Below are 22,075 nucleotides of genomic sequence, written 5' to 3' on the forward strand. Positions count from 1 at the left end.
CTGAGGGAAGCCCTTGGAGATGTTCCGTTTGATGAGTATGTCGATGTTGCCAAGCACGTCGAGGTCTTTGGTCCGCTTTCGGACGTCGAAATAATCAAAGTGGTTAGGCCTGGTGTGGTGGTGCAAGGAAGTGACGATGACTCTGACGACGAGGAACTCTCGCCGCCGTCAATTCCTGCGCCGAGTGCCGCTGATGCGAAACTGCATTGGGCGCCGTAGAATGTTTTTTCTCGGGTGAAGAGAATGCCGAAGACGCCTTACGATGCATACGTAACTTGCAGAGCCGAATGACGGTGGAGCGGATGCGTCAGCGAAAACAATCTAAGATCGACCAGTTCTTCTCCCAAGTGAGTACTGAATAAAATAAACTCAGTTTTATATGTGCTTTTTTAATTCGAAGTTCGCTTAATTCGAGGCATTTTGCAGTCCCTGTGAGCTTCGAATTACCGAGAGTCTACTGTATTCGGAAATTTCCGAATATGCAATTCTTAAATCGAAAACGAATCGAATACGAAAAATATTCTATTCGTATTCAAAATCTCTAACGTTTGCACACCCATAGTTACGACGTTATCGGAAATAGTTTGAGCCCACGGTGAAAGAATGACGCATGAAAAAATTAGGATATATGCGCAGATCGGAAGCGTTCCAGGGCCACCCAACAGATGGCATTGGTGTGTTCCCTCATCTCACGAGCAGACGCCAGTGGTTGCAACACGCTCGGCCCCGCTCGAACACAAATGCGCTAACCAGTCTTTAGAAGATTGCAGAACAATGCTCACCTTCAGATCTCAGGGATTTCAAGAGCACCAAAGCCCGCTGGCCCAAGTTGCGGCAGGTGAGGGCCAACTCTGTAAGGTCGAGAAGCAACTTCTTAAACTCCTCCTTTCAAAAAAAGAAAAAAAAAAGGCCTCTGGCGACTTTTGAGAATAATAAAAAAAACAAGCACAAGCCCAAGCCAAAACCCCCCTCCGTTCCCGACGTTCTCATGACAAAAACAATGACATTCACACCCCTCTTAAAAAAAACCCTAAACCTAGAGGGGGGGATTTTGTTTTTCTACCTGTTTGGTATAGGCATGTCTCAAAATAAATGTTAGTAAAAAAATTTTTTTCTTCGCCCAATACTATTTATGTTACAATACAAATTGTTCGATTTACGGGCAAAACCGAAAGTTGTTAGATGATGATGATAGCATTTGTACCCAACTATTCTCCGTTTCACCTTATGATGTACCGCAGGAAAGGCTACAAGCGCGAGCTCCTTGCTCAAGGGCACAACTCAGCGGCACAAACTCTCGTGCGTTAAGAGCAGCTCCCAACGCTATGAGCTCGCGCTTCTAGCCTTGTCTGTGGTACAACATAAGGTGTTTCCTCTTGAGAATGAAAAGGTTTTAAAGGCTCCAAGCTGCGATTTTGTTTTGGCGTAGTAGACCCAACAATGAAAACGACGAAAACGCCGCAGGCGAGACGGCGTGTGCTGGCAGTCACGACAGATTAGACTCGATTAGCGGGGCCTACCTTCTCCTAGTTCGATGTTGGGCGACACTTCAGAGACCCCTTTGCCGGTGCCGATCAGCTGAGAGGTGCTGTGTGCCAGAGGACACACAGACTGGATCAGGTCCTCCACGTCTGCGAGCAAAAGTCGAGCCAAGGTCGCATTCAATGTCAGTTGTCAAAACAGCCTGTACCTTAAAGGGGCACTCAAGTGGGTTCTGAGATCGTCTATTCATGACAATGACTCGATATACGGACTCTAAGCATTCCGATAAACCCAAAATTACGCTCGTGGGCGGCCAACTTCCCTGTTGAAGACCTAATCAAAGATTGTGACACGCCCCTCTTTCTGCGCCTTGGAACGGACACAAGGTGGCGTCGTCGCACACCGTTTTTGAACAATGGTTGTATTATGTCTCCTGCACTCAAAGATTTGATGTTTTAGACATAATATAATGCACAACACGCCTAGAAAAAGCAATAATTGTAACGTTCGGAATCGCCGAACAATTAACTTTTTTCGTCAGTAAAATTTTTAGAGGTGGTCGGGACCTGAGAATGGCCCCTTCAAGAGAAAGTAGCGCCAGTGTATTTCCATTGCTAGGACGTCTTGCCATCTGGAACTGGTCATTTTTATTGACTAAAGCCCAACAAACAATATATGCCCATCAAAAACAAGCTTCTACAAAAAGCACATGAGTGCCCTTTCAGTAGTTGGTACTAGGGGTGTGCGAATACCAAATAGTAGTTATCGAATCGAATACCGAATTGAATTGAGAAAAAAAGCCGAATATCGAATCGAATATTGAATAGTGATTTTATTTGCACGAATATTTCGAAGTGACCTGTGAATGAGATAATTATATGTGCAGAGTATGCACCTGGTACAGAATATGCATGTCGTACGAAACAAAGGCTCAAATGGATAAAAATTATAATAAAAAAAAAAGCAGTTGCTGATGAACATCGGGCACTAAAGATCCAATTTTATGGCGCAAACATAATTATCTACCCCAAGCATCACAAAAAACCAAAGTTACAGCCACGCGTGCCTTCATTTCTCGTTAAAAGCACGACCTAAAGCACTGCGGCATGTCATTTGTTTTATGTTTATATATTTCAGAATATTGCGACATTTGGTCTCAATTTTAAGAAAGAAAAAACGCACCTGGGATTTGATTTTATATAAATAAACAAATAGCTGTTAAATCTGAGTAAACAGGCTTAAACAATATAATCTGAAGTAAGAAAAAAAACATGTGGTTAGGTGGTGCAAGTCACCGTCCAACTGCCGTTATGCATCCATTCCTTCGCCCATCTATCCTGTTTCAGAGAGCCTAGATTTAAAAGAGGGAGCAAGCAAAACTGAAACCACGGAGACGGCTCCTGCGTAGATTGATCGTAAGTGCGCATGTGTTGTGTAGTCGCGTGGAAAGCGACGACGTGTTGTGTAGTCGCGTGGAAGAGAGACGACGCCTGCCCATTTTTTTCGTCACCTTCTCGCAGTTCGCAATTCAAACACGGCAATCAAACGGCTGGAAATCCTCTCAAATCTAGGCACACTATTTTTCCATTCCGTTTCGAATTAAAACTTGCGGATTGCAGTTCCGCAAGAACGACATTTCGGCCTGTTTCATTAGTGCGGTTAACATGGTTTTCTTTTTGTGATCTCGCAGTCGCCGATTTCTGCGAGTGCGGCAAGTGTTTTACATCGGTGCTTCAATTTGAAACGAGGGGCTTTACGCATGAAATGAATTAGGCATGGCGCGGAATCCCGGCCTCCCAACAATTCCTCTCTGCAAGTGGCGCAAACGGGATGTTTCAATTGTGATTCAAGGTTAGATTGCTTCACGATTATGAGTAAATCTGCGTGCTATAAAGTTTGTGGCGATCGTTACTTTTCTTTTTTCTAACCCGAGCGTTAGATTTTTGTGGAATGGTAGGACCAAAAGGGTTTTTCGCATGGTCTGTCGAACATCACGGCACTAACATCGGGAGAAAAAACAAATCTTTTGTCAGCTCCGCAACGACCGCGCGTCTTTGGCCGAATATATCGAATATTCGAGTTACCAAATAGTAGGACTTTGATACGCGAATCGTATTATTCGGGGACTTCCTATTCTATTCGAATTTGTATATTCGCGTCTTTGCACACCCCTAGTAGGTACCGTATTTACTCGATTGTAATGCGACCGCGATTGTAACGCGAGGGGTGACTTTTCACTGCTTATAGCAAGAAAAAATAAATCGAGAATGTAACGCAAGGGGCAACTTGTAATGCGTCCGGCAAAAAAAAAAAAAAAAAGGCCAAATAAAAACTATCAAAGTAGCGTGACACTTGCACATGCATGAAAAATGCATGTGCCAGTGTCAAGCTGACACTGACACATGCATTTGCCTAGCAACATCACTCGCTTTGAACTGTATCAGTTCAACGCTGACGGCCATGAGGCGGTTGCGCTGTTCTACGACGTAATCAGCAGCACGCTGCTCCAATTCCAAGTAACAGCCGTGGCAAGGCCCACGGAAACCTTTTCGGCCCGGCGCGCACATGAAAAGGTGCTCCTGCTGGAGCCGCCGTCCGCGAATGGTCGACTCGTTTACGTCGAGGTTTCGGGCAGCGGCTGAATTGCCGATTTCTTCGGCCAATAAAATGGCACGCCTCTTGAAGCGGGCGTCGTACTGTGCCCGACACGCTGCCATTGTAAGGGCAGCCGAAGGGAGATGAAACACAAGGCAGCCAAAGTCGCCGATGCCATCCCACACGACGAATGCAACGGGCACTCCGTCAGAGAAAAAAAAAGGCGGAAACAAAGAGAGAGTTATTGGCTTGCAGTGGATCCGAATGGCTTTTGGCAGGCACATGTTGCCAACATAGGTTGCGGGGCGCCCAAATCTGGCGCCTTCAATTAGGTCTGGGCGTATCGTTGCAATTTTTAGATAACTTTAATTTTGGTATTCGATTGTAACGCGAGGGTTGACTTTAGGCAGCCATAATCTGGAAAAAAACTCGCGTTACAATCGAGTAAATACGGTACCTCATCTATGGCTCAGAAATTCCGTTAAACGAAGACTGCGATCAAAAAGTCTGCATCACGGTTTCATAAAAATTTTCGGAAAAAAACAAAACATTGCAGTGTCAGCCCAAGTAGCTAAAAATCCTAATAATTACAGGCACTTCTCATCCCTGAATGCAAGTTGCAATTTTAACTAGTAGTAACCCAAAACTTGTACTCATGTTCTGCTCTTCTATGTTTCTTTCCTCTGGTATCACATAGAAAAATAAAGTAAATAAAAATGAAGGCCAGAAGGTAAAAATAAAGCGGCGTGCAAGATTGTGCAACCCCATGTGGAATGTTTCGAGAGAAATCTAAAGAGTAGGGTACTCATCTGCATAAAGAATTTGAGTTCTTCATTCTTAAAGGTTAGGACACTACTACCTCGTGAGCAATTCAAAAAGTTGAGCATTATTGAAAATTAAATTTACTGCCAGAATGAGGCTCTCAAGATACAGATCCTCCAACCTAGCCCCAGAACATAAGAGTCACGCAACAAACCTTGGGAATCCTTGCTGAACTTCTCAAAGCCTCCGTTCAGCCTGTCCAGTGCTTGAGAGGTAATTAAGCTCAGCTGCAAAAGGGATTCTGGAAATGAACCAGAAACAGCTCACTTCAATTTCACTAGCAACAGTTAGTACCTATGTCAATACTGGCGCCATATTCTAGTTCGACTTTCATCGTTCTTGCAGTCACTTTCACCTATGATAGTCACAGTGCTCAAAGTTACTACCGTATTTACACGAATGTAGGCTGACCCATTTTTTAATTTTTGAAAATCTGAAGTGGGGGGGGGGGTCGACTTATAATTGAAGCAAAGCATACCACCGCCGACAAAAACAAAACCATCACAATATCAAGAACACCTCGTCTTGTTACGAGTTCAGCTGGCTGTACCTGTAGCATTGCGGTATTCTGTGCACTCATTTTACGAATTCTCTTTTCTTTTTTCAAATTGTGCAAACAAGTTTTTAACAAGGTTCCACCGTAAGTAAGTAAACAAAAATTGAGGCATTCACAGTTCCATATTCATCCCAGTGGCTTCCTGAAGAACCTCACCTGGAGTTCCCACGCAGCCATGGCGGCCAGGTCTGTCCAGTTCCTCGAGCGAGTTCCCCACAATGGCCTCCGCTTCATGAATCACGCCAACTGTAAGGGGACGCGAAAATGATCTAATTTAGAACAAACCAATTTCAAACAGAACTAGCCAAACAAAAAAATCAACTGTCTCTCCGGCATTTCCCAAAGTCGTCCTAAAGACGCAGCATTTAGAACACCTGTGCTCATCACATCCACCCGAAACCAGTCTGTCGCACCCGTTATGCGCTGCACTGAACGAATTGTCTGCAAACTGTCACCCGAAGTGCCAATCGACCATTGCGTAATAGTAATTTGGCTTCCTGTTGCTGCTTGGCCCAACGCTCTTGTTCTGCTGCCGTTTCCTTTGCTCCTCCCTCCCCACTTTGCTGTGCCCACCTTTGTTGCTTCTGCGCCGCTTTGGCGGCGCGCAACAGCCACGAGCAAGCGCCTTCAAGGTACGTGTGGTCCGCGTTGCTGCCAACCGCACACTGAAGAAAGTTGCCACTCCAAAAGCGGCCGCCGATTGCACGCCAAACGTGCAACTGGTTACCACGTGCTCCAAGCCGCACGCTCTTCTCAGTCAAGGCTCGGACGCAAGAGCGCCAAGAGCTGGCCCTATAAAAGATGTGCGTTTAAAAAAACCACTAAGGCAATTTAAATTTTTTTTAAAGAAGGTGTTTTTGGACGCATTGGTGTCCTAGCATGCCACTAACTTTTTTTTTAGCTGCGTGACTTATTTCTTTTGCCTCCAAATAAATTTTCTAATCTGAAACAGACATTCAGACGTGACGAGGAGCACTGTCGATGTCGGTAGGATTTAGCGCATGCCCAGCGTGGTTCATGCGATTGGCTATAGTGCGCGGCGGCCTGTGAACCAGAAAAAGGGCCGAAAACACCATGCTTGGAGACAAGTTGCTCCCATTCAGCGACCTCGTGCCAACGAAAAGGGAGATGCTTCACAGGACGCAAAACTCTAGTTTAACGCTTTATGAGGGTGCCTCAGGCTTGCCGACACCTCGGTGCTCGGAGCGGGTGACTCTCCGCCTGACTCGCTGATGCTGCCGCAACGCCAAGAGCACGTCATTCGTCTGAACCAATCGCCTGACGAGGAGCCCGTTGTCTTCATGCTTCGACATCGCACCACGTTTTAGTTCGCCTTTCTGCTGTCGTCTCAAGGGGGTCTCCAGCATCGTTCCCAGAGTGATTACCTTACCTGTTTAATTGATTGGTGCGGCACCCAAACGTCTGTTTTGACTAGAACTTGGTCAACAATGTCCAAGACGTGCCTGATGCCCATTTCAATCGTCAAATAAAAATGCCAAATTGCTCTCGTGGTCTCTTTAAAAAATCGCCACTATAAAACGAATTACTAACAGCAAAAGAAACATGCTTCCCTATTCGCAACTCCAACTGCATGTTAACCGATACCCGCTCCTCCATTTTACGCCTTCCCCAACGGTCCGCAACAGTTTTTGCTGCACCTTTAAGCCTTCGCTGCTAAATCGGATCGCCTCATTTCAGGGCGACTTAATAAAAATTACGAGCACATCCCAAGCCGTACTATTATCTTTCACTCGAGTATTGTTTGTGTCTCATGTCGGCGTCGTCCCGCAGGTGCTGAGGAGGGACAGGTGGCCGCGACCACTCACCGAGGATGCGGAAGAGGTTGGAGGCCTCCCGGGTCCTGAGCTCCTGCTGGAACTGGCTGTGGCTGGCACCCAGGGCCGACACGACCGCCTCGTGCTCTTCCTTGCCCCGCGCCAGCTCTGTCTCCACTTCCTTCAGGCGCTCCTCCAGGCTCTGAAGCGCATCCCCGTCTCAATCATACGACAGAAGAAGATGAAAGCACAAAGGTCGAAGAAAGTCCATTTCGTAACATCAACACCCTACGGCTCCAGTGCCTGGAACGTGTCTTTGACCGACGCGTTTACCATGTCGTCAAATTTTGTTCCTAGATTTCCACCTGGCGACGTGGAATAAATAAAATTTTAGACGTTAGTGTTTCGACGAAGTAAGGTTGGTCTGTCTTTGAGGTAAGGTGATGCAGGTTTGCACTGTAGATAAGAAACTTTGCCAGTGCGGCAAGACTGCTAGTTTGGAGTGTGTAACATGCGTCGGCAGAACTGATACACGACATAATGGTGTGCAAGACGACGTGGTTTTTACATTGCAAGCCTACTTAGAGTGGTACAAATGAGGTGCATTTCTGCACCAACTTAATTATTCTCTTTTCTATTTTCCCAGCTTTGATTAACATTTGTGAACATTTCTATGAGCATGTTAAATTGTTCAGAAAAAGCATAATGCAATGCACTTTGAGTGTCCCAAGAGTAAAAAGAGAATGCAGTCAGACAATAAGTGAGTTTTATACCCAACTTTAACACCCTTGAAGGACCTGGTAACATCATTTTAGCAAGCGTGCATTAGTACTCGGAGTTTAAGTGTTTTATTGTCATGAAAGTGCAACACAGAATTAACAAAAGGTGCACACTGCAAAACTGTAGTGTGCATTAGAACTATTCCTTCTTCAATGCATGCCACAACAGAGCAAGTGCAGGTTTATAGACCACCTACCCTTATCTGGAGGATCCCATTGTGCAACAAACAGAAAATGCAAAGCAAACTTATAAAGTGCCTAGAGTGTTTTTAATAGATGCACAACTGCAACTGTCCACTAGGTGTCCACGAGGCAATACAAAAACACTAAAGAGAACACTTGTGTCTTTACCTATCAAAAGTTATAATGTGGAATAACTACTAAGCAGTCTGAGCAAGGATAACCCTGTTCTACCGTGAACTTCATGACGCTACATGCGAGAATGATAGATCCTCGTTATTTTCATGCAAGTCACACAACTATTAATTTGTTTACACAAAAGAAAATGTGCTACACAGATCTGTTCTGCCAAAAAAAAATAGTGTGAAACTTTCATTTAATCATGCAAGGTGTTCCAGAAATTTAAACAGGCTCAAAGCACACTTATGAAGTTCCTAGTAATATGCTTCAAAATATAACAGCAAAACGGCATTAAAGGGGTACTCCGGTGATTTTTTGAGCCACCTCAACTAACTATATTTTCTGACTCCGCGGCCTTTACCCTTTCCCGTGTGCTATTTAGTATCGCGAAATTCATAATAGTTAGTATTGCGTTATCGGCAAATGAAAATGGTGCAAAAACCAACCTTCAAATATACCCGCACTTTTCACTCCCGTGACGTCAGTGGCGGGCAAGCTTGCCAGTCGCGCGAGCAGTCCAAAGAATAGAATATGCCAATCATTTGTTCTGTGCTGGAGCGCGGGGGCTAGAGCAAGCTTCCAAAGCAATCATATGACACCATGAAACTGCTTCGAATCAGTTGGGAACAAATTCTACAGTCCAAAGAGTGAACCCCTGCACTTCCACTGACGTCACTTTTTCGTTGTTGCCAGTAAAGACTTTCAGTTTGAAAAACACGGTGAAGACCAAAAACATGAAATTCAATAACTTCGTGAAAAAAAATTATTTTGACCTAATATTTGGGATACTATTTTGGCGATGTTGTTTCAAGCAAATTGGGGACCATGCAGAAATCGCCGGAGTACCCGTTTAAGTGAGTACCAAATGAAGGCTTCGACCATGTTGTACTCAAGCATGGATAACGTTGTGTGCTTACTGTGTAGATTTCAAATATGTGCAAAAGAAAAAGTTAGCACTACAATGAGTGTATGATTTATATAGTTTTCACACTTAATACATGGAAGTGCACTGCAAGCACCCACCTGAACATTTTCCTTGAGCTGCGCATTTTCTCGGGTGACCGTGTCGGCCTCGGTGGTCCTGAGACTGAGGTCCTCTAGTCTCACCTCGGCCGATCTCTTCTCCTCCATGGCTACCCTCAGCTGATCACCGAGATCCTAAAATTTGGTTATTGGTTCATTTATTTATTGACTTACAGACAGCCTCTTAGCAACAACACTGTACAAATCCTCACATTTTTTTATACTGTGATCACCTGTTACAAAAAGTAAGTCAGCATAACCCAATAAAATCCAAATCCATGATTAAAAATAAGAGGGACTACATGCAACAGATGAACCCTCAAGCACTACTGGGGCTTTTGAAAATACTACCGATTTGAAATAACGAAAATTATTTTTACTAGAATACCGCAAAATCCCAAAAGATTTTGCGGTACCCCCGAAAGTTAGCCCACCCCTATGTTTGGCTTGATTTGCTATATTCTTTTAAACACCGAAAGACAGCCCACTTCTAGTAATAGTAGTGTTGGGATCAATGATGGCCTCAGCATAAATGCGGCTAGTTCGCTACGGCGGGATATAAGCGAAGGTTGCTGACTGGGAAGTATGTCCTCTTTGCTTCGTTGCCCCTCGCCACCATAACAAGCTTGGAAGGGACACAACCTAAAAATAGCAATTTTTTTAAAACTTTTCTTGATTGTACACCAAAAGTGGCCCCCTCCCTTTGGTGATAATTGCAAATAGTCAAATTTGTGAAAGTTAACAGACATGCAAAATATGACTAGAGAGACATAACTGAAACTGGCAAACTATGTCTACTGTCTAAGCTCGTTATAACAGATCTTGATTTTGACCAAGATCTCGGTTTGTTGTAAAAGGAGTATGTTGTACGCAGATATGAAGTTGAATCAATGGTACATAGAGGAAAACCAACCAAACTTCACAAATTGAAATGTTATATCTATATGTCTGTTGTAACCAGGTTTGTTGTAATGAGCTTAGACTGTACTATTACATCTTTGAAACATGAAGATTTGGGGCTCCAAAAGTAAATAACCTTACAATTGTCACAACTTTACTACTGAAATACATATCAGAACCACTGAGAATGCATTGTAGATGTCCAATAAATTTCCACGTGAATTACATTGTCATTGGCACAATGTACTGGCCTGAAAGAATACTACATGAACCTTAACAGTAGAGTCGAGGTTCCTAATTTTTGTAACATTCATTAGCTCCATAAACGAAAGGTAAGACACTCCCCCTCCAAATGAAAGGACAAGGCTTAAGTTACTGCTATCTGCCTTTACGACAAACCCCTTCGTAAAGATTGCAGAGATGAGATTCACAGCCGACTCACTTGGCGAACTTTCTCAGCATTCTCGGCAACTGTTTTAACCGACGTGAACTGCTTCTCAATGTCCGCTTTCTGCAAATATAGCAAATATACATAGCAACACGAAAAAGGTTAACCGCAGCCTCTTTGCACTAAACGTAGAAATTGTACAGTCTGATAGTGAATTCCGCCGGAAGATTTGGAGCAAACATCTTCCACAGAAAGATCCGTCTCGTGTTAGTCGTATTTCACTAATACAGTTGTGGCAGTGCCGGCCCTGAGGACCACTTCCCCAATACAGTGTCAAAATCAATGGACATTGGCAGAGGTTGGCAACAGCATGCTACATCAGCCCCTTTTGATTCGGCCAGTGCCGTATCTGTATCTACTGGCAGAATTCATCATCAAGTCGGTTCTTATGAGCACCACAGCACTGAGATAGTGCAAAGTCAGTAATGCATCAGCACTAATGTAAGCACCGATGCGGCGCTGATTTGCCACTGTATTGCATTGCGAACGAGCACAGAAAAGCCGATCAATGCAGCGGAGTGCTGACAAAGCACAAAGTAGGCACGGTGTCTATGGCACTGCGTTTGCACTGAACTGTATCTGTGAAGATGCCCTTAATCGTCTGGGATGAAATACAAGCAAATGCCATAGCTCCAGGCCGACACTCACCGCCCTCAGAAGTCCAATGTGCTCCTCCCTGAGCTTATTGTACACCTCCTTCATTTTGTGGAATTTCTCTTCATTTGCCTTTGCTTTCTCTGTAAACACAGGAAAAGAATAATGTGAAGTCACACTGGACGCAAAACAAAAAGACGACATTCGATGCGAGTGCTACAAAGTCAGGAGCGCCACAGAAGAGCGTAGAAAGACATACAAATCATTCTTTGACCGTTATAAATTAAAACTGCATAAAATACAGCTTGCTAGTTTGTCACTCACAAGAGTTCACATGCACGCTTGAGTCATCAATGACAAATTGCAGCAGCGTGCACAGGAGCACCGGAATCCAGTGACAGACGAGGTATCGGAGCGCTCTCCTGTAAATCTTACGTCCCACCTGGACTAACCCTGGGTTTGTGAATGCTTTGCGTGGTTCTATTCCAAGCTGAGAAGTCAATACAATTGTTAGATTCTCAGCGAACCTCAGAACTTTTAGCTTGGTAGAGAGTATGATAAAGATAATCTTTCGAAGTCAGTTTTCTTTCAGCGTTTCTGCACAGCTGAAAGGCCGCCATAAAAACTGGTGCACAATGGAATTCAGTCTGTCAAGGCATCTTTGATGTTCGACACTCGCTCGTATAGTAAATAAATTGCCAGGAGGGTAGGTATTGCCAGATGCCAGGCTTGTCTTCGGCGGTCGATGGGTTAGGGTTGGAAAACACGAGAGACCATTCGAAAGGATGGTCCGAAAGGATGGCTGGCTTACTCTCCAGCTCCTCTGCCTTCTTGGTCGCTTCGCAGCCCGTCGTAGCCGTCGTCTGCAGGACCTCCTTTTCCTGCGAAACACGAGCGGTCGATTGCAAAGCACTCGATCGCACTCAAAACGCAGATCAGCAAACCGGCCCTGGTGCTTCCGTTTTCCCACGAAGCAAGACAAGAGCAGGGGTACCCACCTGTCCCAAGTCCCGGATGGTGCGCTCGTGCTCGGCCAGCTGGGAGTCCATGGCGGCCAGCTGGCGCCGGAGGTCGTCCATGGCACGCTGGTCCTCCACCCGCACACGCTGCAGCTCCATGCGTAGCTCGCAGTTCTCGCGCATCAGCTGCGCTATCAGCCGGTCCCTGGACGAGTCGGTGCCCTCAGAATTAACCCGTTGCATACTACTTTTATAAAAGTGATGGCACTTAGGCGTTACCCCTACCAATGCAGAGGGCAAGTCGTCTGCTTCTCACAGGGTAGTTGCAGCGACGTCAGAATGACGCCGAGCCCCAATCGGCTTTGATTAAAAAGACAGTGGGTAGACCTCGATGCTAGATGCCTCGAGGTCTGCCCACTACCCTTTCGATCAAAGCGAATCGGAGCTCGGCGTCATTCTGACGTCGCCGCAACTCCTGCGCGAAAAGCGGACAGCTTGCTCTCCACATACCACCTAGAAGACAACGCCCGCGCCCTTCACCCCCCAGGTGCCATCGCTAGCGGATCCACGCAGCGCCGTTTACCTTGTGTCCGCATCGTCGCCTAGTTGTGCGGCACCTTGCAACAAGTGCAACGCTAGCATGCGGCAACGCCACGACGGACACACCGAAACTCGTAGAGTTTCACCGTGTCCACCACTTGGGGCGGGTCTGGGATCCACTCACGATGACGTGGTGCACAGGCATTGATTTCTTGGTGGTATTGGTTGTATACACTTGCACGTCCTTTCTCGGCCTGTGACTAACGAAGTAGGTGGCACACACCTGTTGTATACCTGCTTAGCTCATGCACGCCGGGGGTAATGCGCCCAAGGAATGGGGCACCAGGTGTTAGCTTCTGAACGGCAAATCCAGTTACCAAAGGTCTTGTTACATTCATTTACGTGTACAGTAGGCTCGCAATAATTCAAACTCGGATGTTTCATACTTCTGGTTAATTCGGACAAACTTTAAAATATTGGTTGTATTGCTATGTTTTTAATACATTCATAAGCTGCTTAATTCCAACGGCGTTTTTGTGCGTTTCCCACTTTTTGTTTTTGCAGCCCCGTTGAGTGTGCTTCTTTTCTGCAGAGAAGCAACACCCGCGGAGGTTGCTTGCACGGGTGTTGCTTCTCCGCAGTGCACTGGTGCTTGGTGAGAAGCACACTCAACAGGATTTAAGCAGGGCAGCATGAGCTATGAAAACAGGCATACGCGGAAATTTCCTTAGCAACTTGCACGGAGGCTGTGACATAGCAGCATGGCAAAGATCCACGTCACAGTGCCTGTGCGAGTTGCTATGAAAACTGCCACGCAGTGCCCGTTTTCATTGCTCATGTGTTGCCTACTTAATAGGGAGTTTTAGTCGGTCGTTTTCACTTTCTGCTCCACTCTAAGCCTGCCCAACTGCCCGTGCTCAGAGCTCAGCTCTGAGCACGCGCAGCTGCTCAGAGCTGAAAGCAGCCGCGCATACGCAGTGGCGATTATACTGCTCTGTAGAGCGGAGCGGGTGCACGAAAGCAGTCTACTAAATCTTGCTATTAATTTACATCAGACAACTTCTTGGCCTGATGAAGGAACTTAATTTTGTTTTGATTTGTCATGTACTTCTAACAGCCCACGATAAACAACATTTTTGAGGGATAAGTAAATTTATGACATACATTTCACAAATGTTTCTTGTGTGGCATACCTGCTTATGATCAGTAGGCCTATTTAGAGGAAATCATCAACTATCTGGTTTGTATATGTAGTCATTCATATGGCAAACCATAATTTTATCTTGCACCACATTTATATTAAGTTCTGATAATACAAACAAAATTCATAGCTTCCTTGAGTTTGAATTAATGAGAGTCTATATAGTAAAAAATAAATATTTTAATTGATTAAATGCTACAACAAAAGTAGTCGATTGGTAGCGAAAGGCCCATCGGCGGGAGCTAGACAGTTAGGTTGGAAAATTATGCGAACTGGTTTTAAATGTGATAGATTTGAACGGTAAATGTAGTTGCTCAGGGCATTATGTTTATTATACACATAGAAGGAGAGAAACATTCAAATTGCAGTGATGCTACAACATAAGTTGTTGGTTGGTTGCAGGAGGCCTGTCCGCAAGAAGTAGACGGTTAGATGATAAAATTGTGTGAATTGGATTTAAACGTGATAAAAGACTTCATGAATGTCGACAAAAAATTTCTAGAATTTTTGCAGCAGTTTCAATGCAGTTTTAAAGCAGTTTAATAGAGAAACAATCACAGTGCAAGATGATACAAAATGTTGTCGCATTTCAACAACAATCTGCGCAGCGATTTCAGACGTCAAATATTTTTTTTTTTTATTTTGCCTGGGACAACAGTGTTGCCTTTGGGTGGAACTTTGAAACAAATAACAAACCAAACTGAAGGGGGCAGTGCAATAGTGGTAGCACTGCCATTTGCCAGAAAAGGGACAAAATAAAGCTTCAAAATCGAAACATGGGTCAGACTCATATTCGGGCTTTCTGGTTCATAATCGACAGCACGAGCGACACTCATGATGAATAATTAAGGGGTTAATGGCACTACGGAAAGACCATTATGAAATCAAGTCTAGGAAGATGGGACATTTGAAGGCACCAAAGTGTCACTGACATTCCTTTAGTCCGTGCAATGATGCCATTCCTTCTGAATCATTCTGTAACGCTTAGTTTTCTTTTTTGTTTTGGAGTGTGTAAAAGCGCACCTCCTGGCACGAGCTCTTGGCGTTGACTGTGCTACAACATTTTGTTTTCCGCTCTATGTATTTTTCCTGTGACCCTGTGCTGTCAGCATTGGGTACTGCAAAGAATGTCATCACCCCAAACGGAAAGACATCAAGGCACCCTACTATGGGAACGACCTCTTGTCTTCAGGCAAACTAAAAGGTAACAGTGACAGGCTTGCTTACTTCTCCGAGTCGTCGCTTTCAGTACTGTTCAGGTCCGACACATCTCCCCCAGATCCAAACATCTGTAAAGTAACACAAAGATTTCGGATGCATCATTGCCAAAGTGCCATACTTAAAAAGAAGGGCTGTCAATTGAAACCAACTTTAAAATTTCACTTTCGAAATTTTGAGACGATGCCACTGCAGTGATGGTAGCAGCACTCGACCTTTTGTAGCACGTTCTGTAGAAGGCAAAATATTGATTTGGAGCAGCCACTGACACTTTTGAAGCATTTGCCGACTTCTGTTACCCTACAACTTGAAAATTTAAAAAAGGTGATTGCATCGCTAAATGAGTTTGTCTTTGATAATGACTGAGGGCTTCCCTTTGATAGTGAACCATATTACTTATTACTAGAATTGTAAGCAGTGAGAGAGTGCAGGCGAGCTGGTAATTAATCGACATCTTGTAAACCCTGAGATGGGGAACGATAAAAAAACGGAAGAACACGACAAAATCTCAAACGCAGCTGAATTTTATTGATATGAGCATACCAATAAATAGACTTTCACACAAAAGGAAAAGAGAAAGGGCAAAAATAACACAAAAGCAAAAAACAAAACAGCCAACGCGTTCACCCCAGGCAGCCTGAGACACTCCCCGGCTCCAACAACCTTCGGAAAGGGAGCCGACCACCCGAACAACAACAACCCCACGGTCACCACACATGGTGACCTCCAAACCGCTAAAGCCTAATCCTTATTTCCTACTCCAAGCAAATGCTTCCCGGTTCCCCCCCCCCCCTTCTCAAGTCAAATTCTTTACACACCTTTTATGCAGATTGTGTTATGTTGGTCAGACGGGGCGTTGTTTGAATGACCGACTTGCGGAGCATAAAAGGAGTGTAAAGAATTTGGCGCAGAGTGCTGAATTGGTTAATCATGTTAGCCCTTGTAATTTTTGTTCCCCTCTTTGGGATGAAACTTCCGTTCTGTGTAACGAAAAAGAATTGTTTCGAAGGCTAATTAAGGAGACTTTGCGCATTCGCGAGCGGGGGAATTATGTGAGCCAGCCGTCCTTGGTGATCAGTGATCGGATGAAAGAGTTTTTGCTTGTATGAGGGGAGCTTTGTAAACCTTGAGAAGGGGGGGGGGGGGACCGGGAAGCGTTTACTTGGAGTAGGAAATGGGGATTAGGCTTTAGCGGTTTGGAGGTCACCATGTGTGGTGACCGTGGGGTTGTTGTTGTTCGGGTGGTCGGCTCTCTTTCCGAAGGTTGTTGGAGCCAGGGAGTGGCTCAGGCTGTCTGGGGTGAACGCGTTGGCCGTCTTGTTTTTGCTTTTGTGTTATTCTTGCCCTTTCTCTTTTCCTTTTGTGTGAAAGTCTATTTATTGGTAAGCTCATATCGATAAAATTCAGCTGCGTTTGAGATTTTGTCGTGTTCGTCCGTTTTTTTATCGTTCCCCATCTCAGGGTTTACAAGATGTCGATTACTTATTATGTTACATATTAAGAATACTGTCGAGACCGGTTATCAAAAAAGTCAACAGGAATCGGAAATCGCTTCGCTATATTCGTTTCTTCGTTATATATGAACTCATACAAATAACATGAAAAAAAAAGATAACACGGGTTGTCACGGGCACATGTTTATCGAGCCTGCAGAAAACGGTTGAGGCTTCCCTGCTCACGTCCCCTGCTAGATCAGATCGAAAAAAGATCCTGCTATGTATGGACCGTGTCAGGAGCTGCGATGGCCCCGCGGAGGGAGCCGGCGATGAATGGCATTTTGTACATTTATGCGCACTCTGTCAAGGATGGCACGCTTTTCATTCAGAAAAAATTGCCTTCGTCTTTCCCGTCGAGGTACCGGCGGTGCCGGGACTCTCTACTGTTGAGTGCCGATGATTTACTAAATCAGTGTTTGAGCGAAGTGGACTTTCACGCAAAAGCAACCTCACTGACCAGACGCCGACAAGGATCACGAAGCAAACAAACAAGCAGGCACGGCACCGAGTTCGCGCTCAAGCTTGTTTGTTGTCGGTATAAAGAGCCTAGATTTAAAAGATGGGCAACTGCTTGATCGGGGTCACGTGGTTTGTGGGGATGGGATATCGTGACTGCTTTGTTGTAGCCGCTATTTCGTTATAACCGACTTTGTTATAACCAGTCTTGAAAATAGATGGGATGTGAAAAGAACAAGGAGCATTCTTTTAAGAAATAAAACTCTGGTAAGAGTGGGTCCCATCTACAATGGGTACTCGCACACTCATGGTTGAAAAATAATTCGTAGAGCAACACGTCAGTTGGGATAATGCCTCTTCCCTCCCACTTTTACACCCGGTAGTTTATTTAGCCTGTAAACATAATTTCTGCAAAATGCCTGCAAAAACCAGCGTATCTGCCAAAGAATGTGTATCAATAAAAATGTGCCCACCTCCAAGTTTTATGAACCTACCAAACTCAAGACTCTAATTATAAACTAAACAAAAAACAGCCATTAACAAATATTATGAAAACCTACACTCGTGCTTTATAAGTGACACTGCTCCTTAGCGCCATTGGCACCAAGGTGAAGTCACAGTTTGCTGGAACTACCTTGACTACTATATTTACCCAAATATAAAACCGCAAATCTTTTTTTTCTCTTTCGAAGTGTAGCTTTTTTTGAAAATGGAGATCAACCTAAAATCAAGATTAAAGGTATGCCTGGAGTAGTACTGAGCATAATTTCTGAGCCTATTGTACTAACCCAGGGGGTTAACCATGTCAGCTGCTGCTCCTAGCACTCCAGTGCAAAGCGGCGAAACTTGACGCGCGAGCGCTGGTGAGACGCGGCACGGAGGCAAGCGGCAGACATGGTAATCAAATGACCTTATCAGGAGTACAAGACCCTGGTTCTGTCGATCACAGTAGCCACCATACTACTATTTTGAGATGTTTTCTAGCAACTTTATACTCCTGACATCGCTGACATCGTCAGGAAATTTAGACGATGTTGGTGATCAACCCGCCAGCGCATCAACCAGTCGAAGCAGTTGACTTCATTTAAGCTTATTTCGGCACACGTGTGGCACACTTCATAGCAAAAATGGTGTTTTGGCGCAAGGTGTAGCAGACTTTCGTTCATGGCGCAATTTGGCGCAAATGGCGCAGCACTTCCATCACAGCCACTGTCAAATATGACCGTCGGAGCTGTGCAAACATTCACCACGAGGTGCCCGATCACCTGGTCAAACTTTTCCGACTGTGGAATGGAGGTGTCGACCAGTGTGGCGTCCACGGGCTCGTTCTCCGGCGTCTCGTTCTGGGGTGGCAGGATCACCACGGGGCTCACGTGGGAGCTCAGGTCAGATGCCACCAGGAAGTTCGGAGGGTTCTGAAAACAGGAGGAGCTCGCTCAACGTCCTTCTCTCAACATCAAAAGGTCACCACGTGAACAGCAGTAATCACGGAAAGCTGGAGAAGAGAAGAGGCGAGCTGGCCAGAGTAACCTGAGACTACTACACTACATAGTGCCTTGAATGCAACTCCAACATTTTGCACCCACCATCTCATACCTCTCGAGTGCGGAACCATCTTAAAAAAATGTCTCGGGAAATCTGTCTTATTCAAACTCTTTTTGTTTTAACTTCTACTAAAGAGGCGGCTTAACTGTAACTACCGACGACCATCGATCTTGTCACAGTCTTTGCTGAGTAAGTTGGGGAGGAGCGGGAACGACTGAAACTAAAAGAAACGTTATTCCCTGTGGTAAAATTACATTGCGGTTCATTGGAGTCAAGGACAGAGCGTTTCTCATGACTGAACCAGCGCTGTCACTCATGGAAAAAGCACATTTCAAAAGTTGGGAGCAAACCACACACTTTTAACATACATCTGGGCTTCACCCAGTGAAATCAATGGCCATCAGCCAAACTCACCTCTGGCAGAAGGGGAACTTGAATCAGGTGCTTGAAGTATTGCAGGTTCACTGAACTTAAGTAAAACTGCTGCAGCCTGCAACAAACCAAATAATAAAAAAAAATATTAAGGCATAAATACATTACTTCATGAAATTTACACCAAAGCTAATGCTCTTCTAATAAATAACTAAAGCCACGATTCCCGTATGCAAGTCCCCATCAGACATTCGCAATATGGTTCACACACTCGTGTTTGCCTACGTCAGAGTTCTTGCGGTCTCTCACGACAAAAGAATGCACTGGCATGCCAGCGCCATCTACGAAATGCCCCTGGAACCGCACTTCACTAGAGCAAAGGTTTCACATTATTTGCGAGATCAACCGTTTGTACTAGTATTAATGAGAAATGATCGTCTATAACACTATCAGACGATTTTCAAGCTGCAGTAAAAAAAAAGAATGATGTAAAAAAAAAAATAGGAAATGCACCAAAGCGGTCGCATGTGTGTGACCCAGTTTCAATGTTGCTGCTCGTGCCAGCCCCGTGGCACCAAACACATTCCTCTTGGTGCAGAAAATGAGCGGCAAACATTACAAAATAAGCTTGTCATAAAAACGTGCAACTCAACAGTTTGAACTGCTTGAGGAATCGCTCCCTGTGGCCGGCCAAGGTGTCTGCTGGCAGCGCTGTAGTCAAGAAACAAAAGTAGCACATAAGCAAGGTAGTACCGAAGAAGCTGGTGGCATAACGTGTGCACTGAATCAGCTAGTATCACCTTCTGCCAAAACTTTAAAAAAAAAAGGCCGGTGCACGCCATGCGAGTTGAACCGACACCGTGTTGTTTCACGGTCCTATTGAGCGAGTCGAGGCGACTTTTGTGACGTGCCAAACTGGCTAATTGACACAAATTAATTGTCCAACTTTTAAACATTAGTTTGCACGCAAACCCTCCAGTGCAAGAATTGTGAAGGGTGTCGAGAAACGTCCCACTGCGTCGTTTCCACCAAGGTAGCCCTTGTGTGTCAAATTATTTAGAGCTTTAAAGAAAGCATGCGCAATTTTTTTTAGAGTCCCACATTTTTAACAAGTAGTCGAGTGTTTTCATTTTTTTTTTCTTTTTTTGTGTGTCAAATTGTTTAGAGCTTTAAAGAAAGCACGCACAATTTTTTTTAAAGTCCCACATTTTTAACAAGTAGTCGAGTGTTCCTTTTTTTTTCCTTTTTTTTATCTTGTACACTTGTTTTTATATTAAAAAAAGTTACACACACAACGGCTACCTCGACAGAAATTATACAATGAGATGTTTTTCAACGCATTCTTTGACTCCTGTATTGGAGTGTTTTAGCACAAATTAATATTTAAAAAGTTGGCTAATTAACCTGCATAAATTATCCACTTTGAGACATCACAAAAAAGATATCTGGACTCGCTCAACAGGACCATGAACAATACAACGTCGGTACGACGAGCACAGCTCACACCAGAATCCATAAAGTCTCGGCACGAGTCAGTCAAAACACCCCGTATAGCCATACCTGCAGTAATGTAACAAAAAGATGCTGGAATTTAGAAAGATGCCAAAATAGAGCAAATAGAAGTCAAACACCCCCAAAAAAAGACGCACAGAGATAAGCAATTACTAGGATGTCCCACTCACGACAGAATCCCAAGAGAGTCTCAAAAAAAAAAAGCAGCCCACATTCTGCTAAGACGTGCTACCTTTCGCCTCAGCTCTGAAAAAACCAGCCGCGAGAAATGAAACGACAGCCACCATTTCGAGGGCCCTCTTGGGGATTCGTATAGAGAAAGAACCCAGTTCGGCAATCAAACTACAATGGACCCTCCCCTCCCTTCCCCTCTCCTACCCCCCCCCCCCCCCACCCCCTCTTCCACTAGTCAGCTCCTAGGACATACAGCTTACAAGCATATCTTTGAGCATCTTGAAGGAAATTCAACTATCTGCCCTGAACAGCACGGTTTTCGTCGTCATTTTTCATACCAGCACGCACCCTTTGAATTCGCCCATGACCTTGCTGCATCTCTAAATCAAAAATGTCAGGCTTATGCTATATTCATAGATTATTCGAAGGCATTTGACATTCTAAATTACTTCTGAAGCTGAAAGTTACACTGAGAAATACACTTTTAATTGACTGGATTAGATGATTCAAAGACAGGTCACAACTTGTTTTGTTTGGGAATGCTTCTCTGGAGGCTTTGGTTGGATCTGGGGGGCTATGCAAGACGGCAGGACGAAGGAACATTGCAGCAGGCGGCCATGTCACGGTCCCTTTGTCCCACCGTCTTGCATAGCCCCTTGTGTACCGCACGAGTCTGTGTTGGGGTAACTCTCATTTGTTCTTTATACCGTATGTATTTACTCGCAGAATGAACGCACTTTTTTTTTTCCGAAAAATCGATGCAAAGTTAGCAAAGCGTTCATTACGCGAAGTAAAATTTTTGCCTCGGTTATTTACTCGCATAATGAACGGACCTTTTATCCTGAAAAATCGAAGTAACTTCTTATCTCTCTGCGCGCGGCGCCCGACCCCGTAACCAAACTAAGCTGTGCAAAAAAAAAATCCTGTTTTGTTTTTTCTTAGTTCCTTGGGTTTTTTTTTTTTTTTTTTTTTTTTTTTTTTTTTTTTGTCGCCTTTCGCAAGCTGTTTTGTTTGCTTAGGCGTTGCTTAGGCGAGAGCTCTCCGCTTATCTTCCTTATCTCCTTGCGCGCGGCGCGCGCCGCACGACCCCCGTAACCAAACTCGGCTGTGCAAAGAAAAAAAAAAGCTCTTCTTTTTTTTTTTTTTTTTCTCAATTCTGTAAGTTGTTTTTTTTTTTTTTTTGCCGCCTTTTGCAAGCTGTTTCGTTTGCTTAGAGGGCTTCTCCGCTCCTCTTTGCTACCTCCTTGCGCGCGGCGCGCGACGCGCGA

At 44.6% G+C, this 22,075-nt stretch overlaps 1 protein-coding gene across 1 annotated transcript in view; it reads right to left on the reverse strand.

Annotated features, from left to right (window-relative positions):
* LOC8042567 (huntingtin-interacting protein 1) overlaps nucleotides 1-22,075 on the reverse strand; it is a 79,364-nt gene that overhangs the window by 37,689 nt on the left and 19,600 nt on the right. The window contains exons 9-22 of the mRNA XM_040206949.3: nucleotides 19,775-19,832; nucleotides 19,164-19,239; nucleotides 18,470-18,619; nucleotides 15,262-15,323; nucleotides 12,333-12,498; nucleotides 12,146-12,215; nucleotides 11,389-11,477; nucleotides 10,735-10,803; nucleotides 9,393-9,527; nucleotides 7,282-7,432; nucleotides 5,612-5,701; nucleotides 5,054-5,140; nucleotides 1,521-1,631; nucleotides 783-851 (exon numbers count right to left, since the gene is read on the reverse strand). Of these exons, the coding sequence (XP_040062883.1) occupies nucleotides 783-851; nucleotides 1,521-1,631; nucleotides 5,054-5,140; nucleotides 5,612-5,701; nucleotides 7,282-7,432; nucleotides 9,393-9,527; nucleotides 10,735-10,803; nucleotides 11,389-11,477; nucleotides 12,146-12,215; nucleotides 12,333-12,498; nucleotides 15,262-15,323; nucleotides 18,470-18,619; nucleotides 19,164-19,239; nucleotides 19,775-19,832 (1,383 nt within the window). The remainder of the gene's footprint in view (nucleotides 1-782; nucleotides 852-1,520; nucleotides 1,632-5,053; nucleotides 5,141-5,611; nucleotides 5,702-7,281; nucleotides 7,433-9,392; nucleotides 9,528-10,734; nucleotides 10,804-11,388; nucleotides 11,478-12,145; nucleotides 12,216-12,332; nucleotides 12,499-15,261; nucleotides 15,324-18,469; nucleotides 18,620-19,163; nucleotides 19,240-19,774; nucleotides 19,833-22,075) is intronic.

Source organism: Ixodes scapularis, unplaced genomic scaffold (genome assembly GCF_016920785.2).
Source record: "Ixodes scapularis isolate PalLabHiFi unplaced genomic scaffold, ASM1692078v2 PGA_scaffold1__304_contigs__length_218370807, whole genome shotgun sequence".
Taxonomy (NCBI): domain Eukaryota; kingdom Metazoa; phylum Arthropoda; class Arachnida; order Ixodida; family Ixodidae; genus Ixodes; species Ixodes scapularis.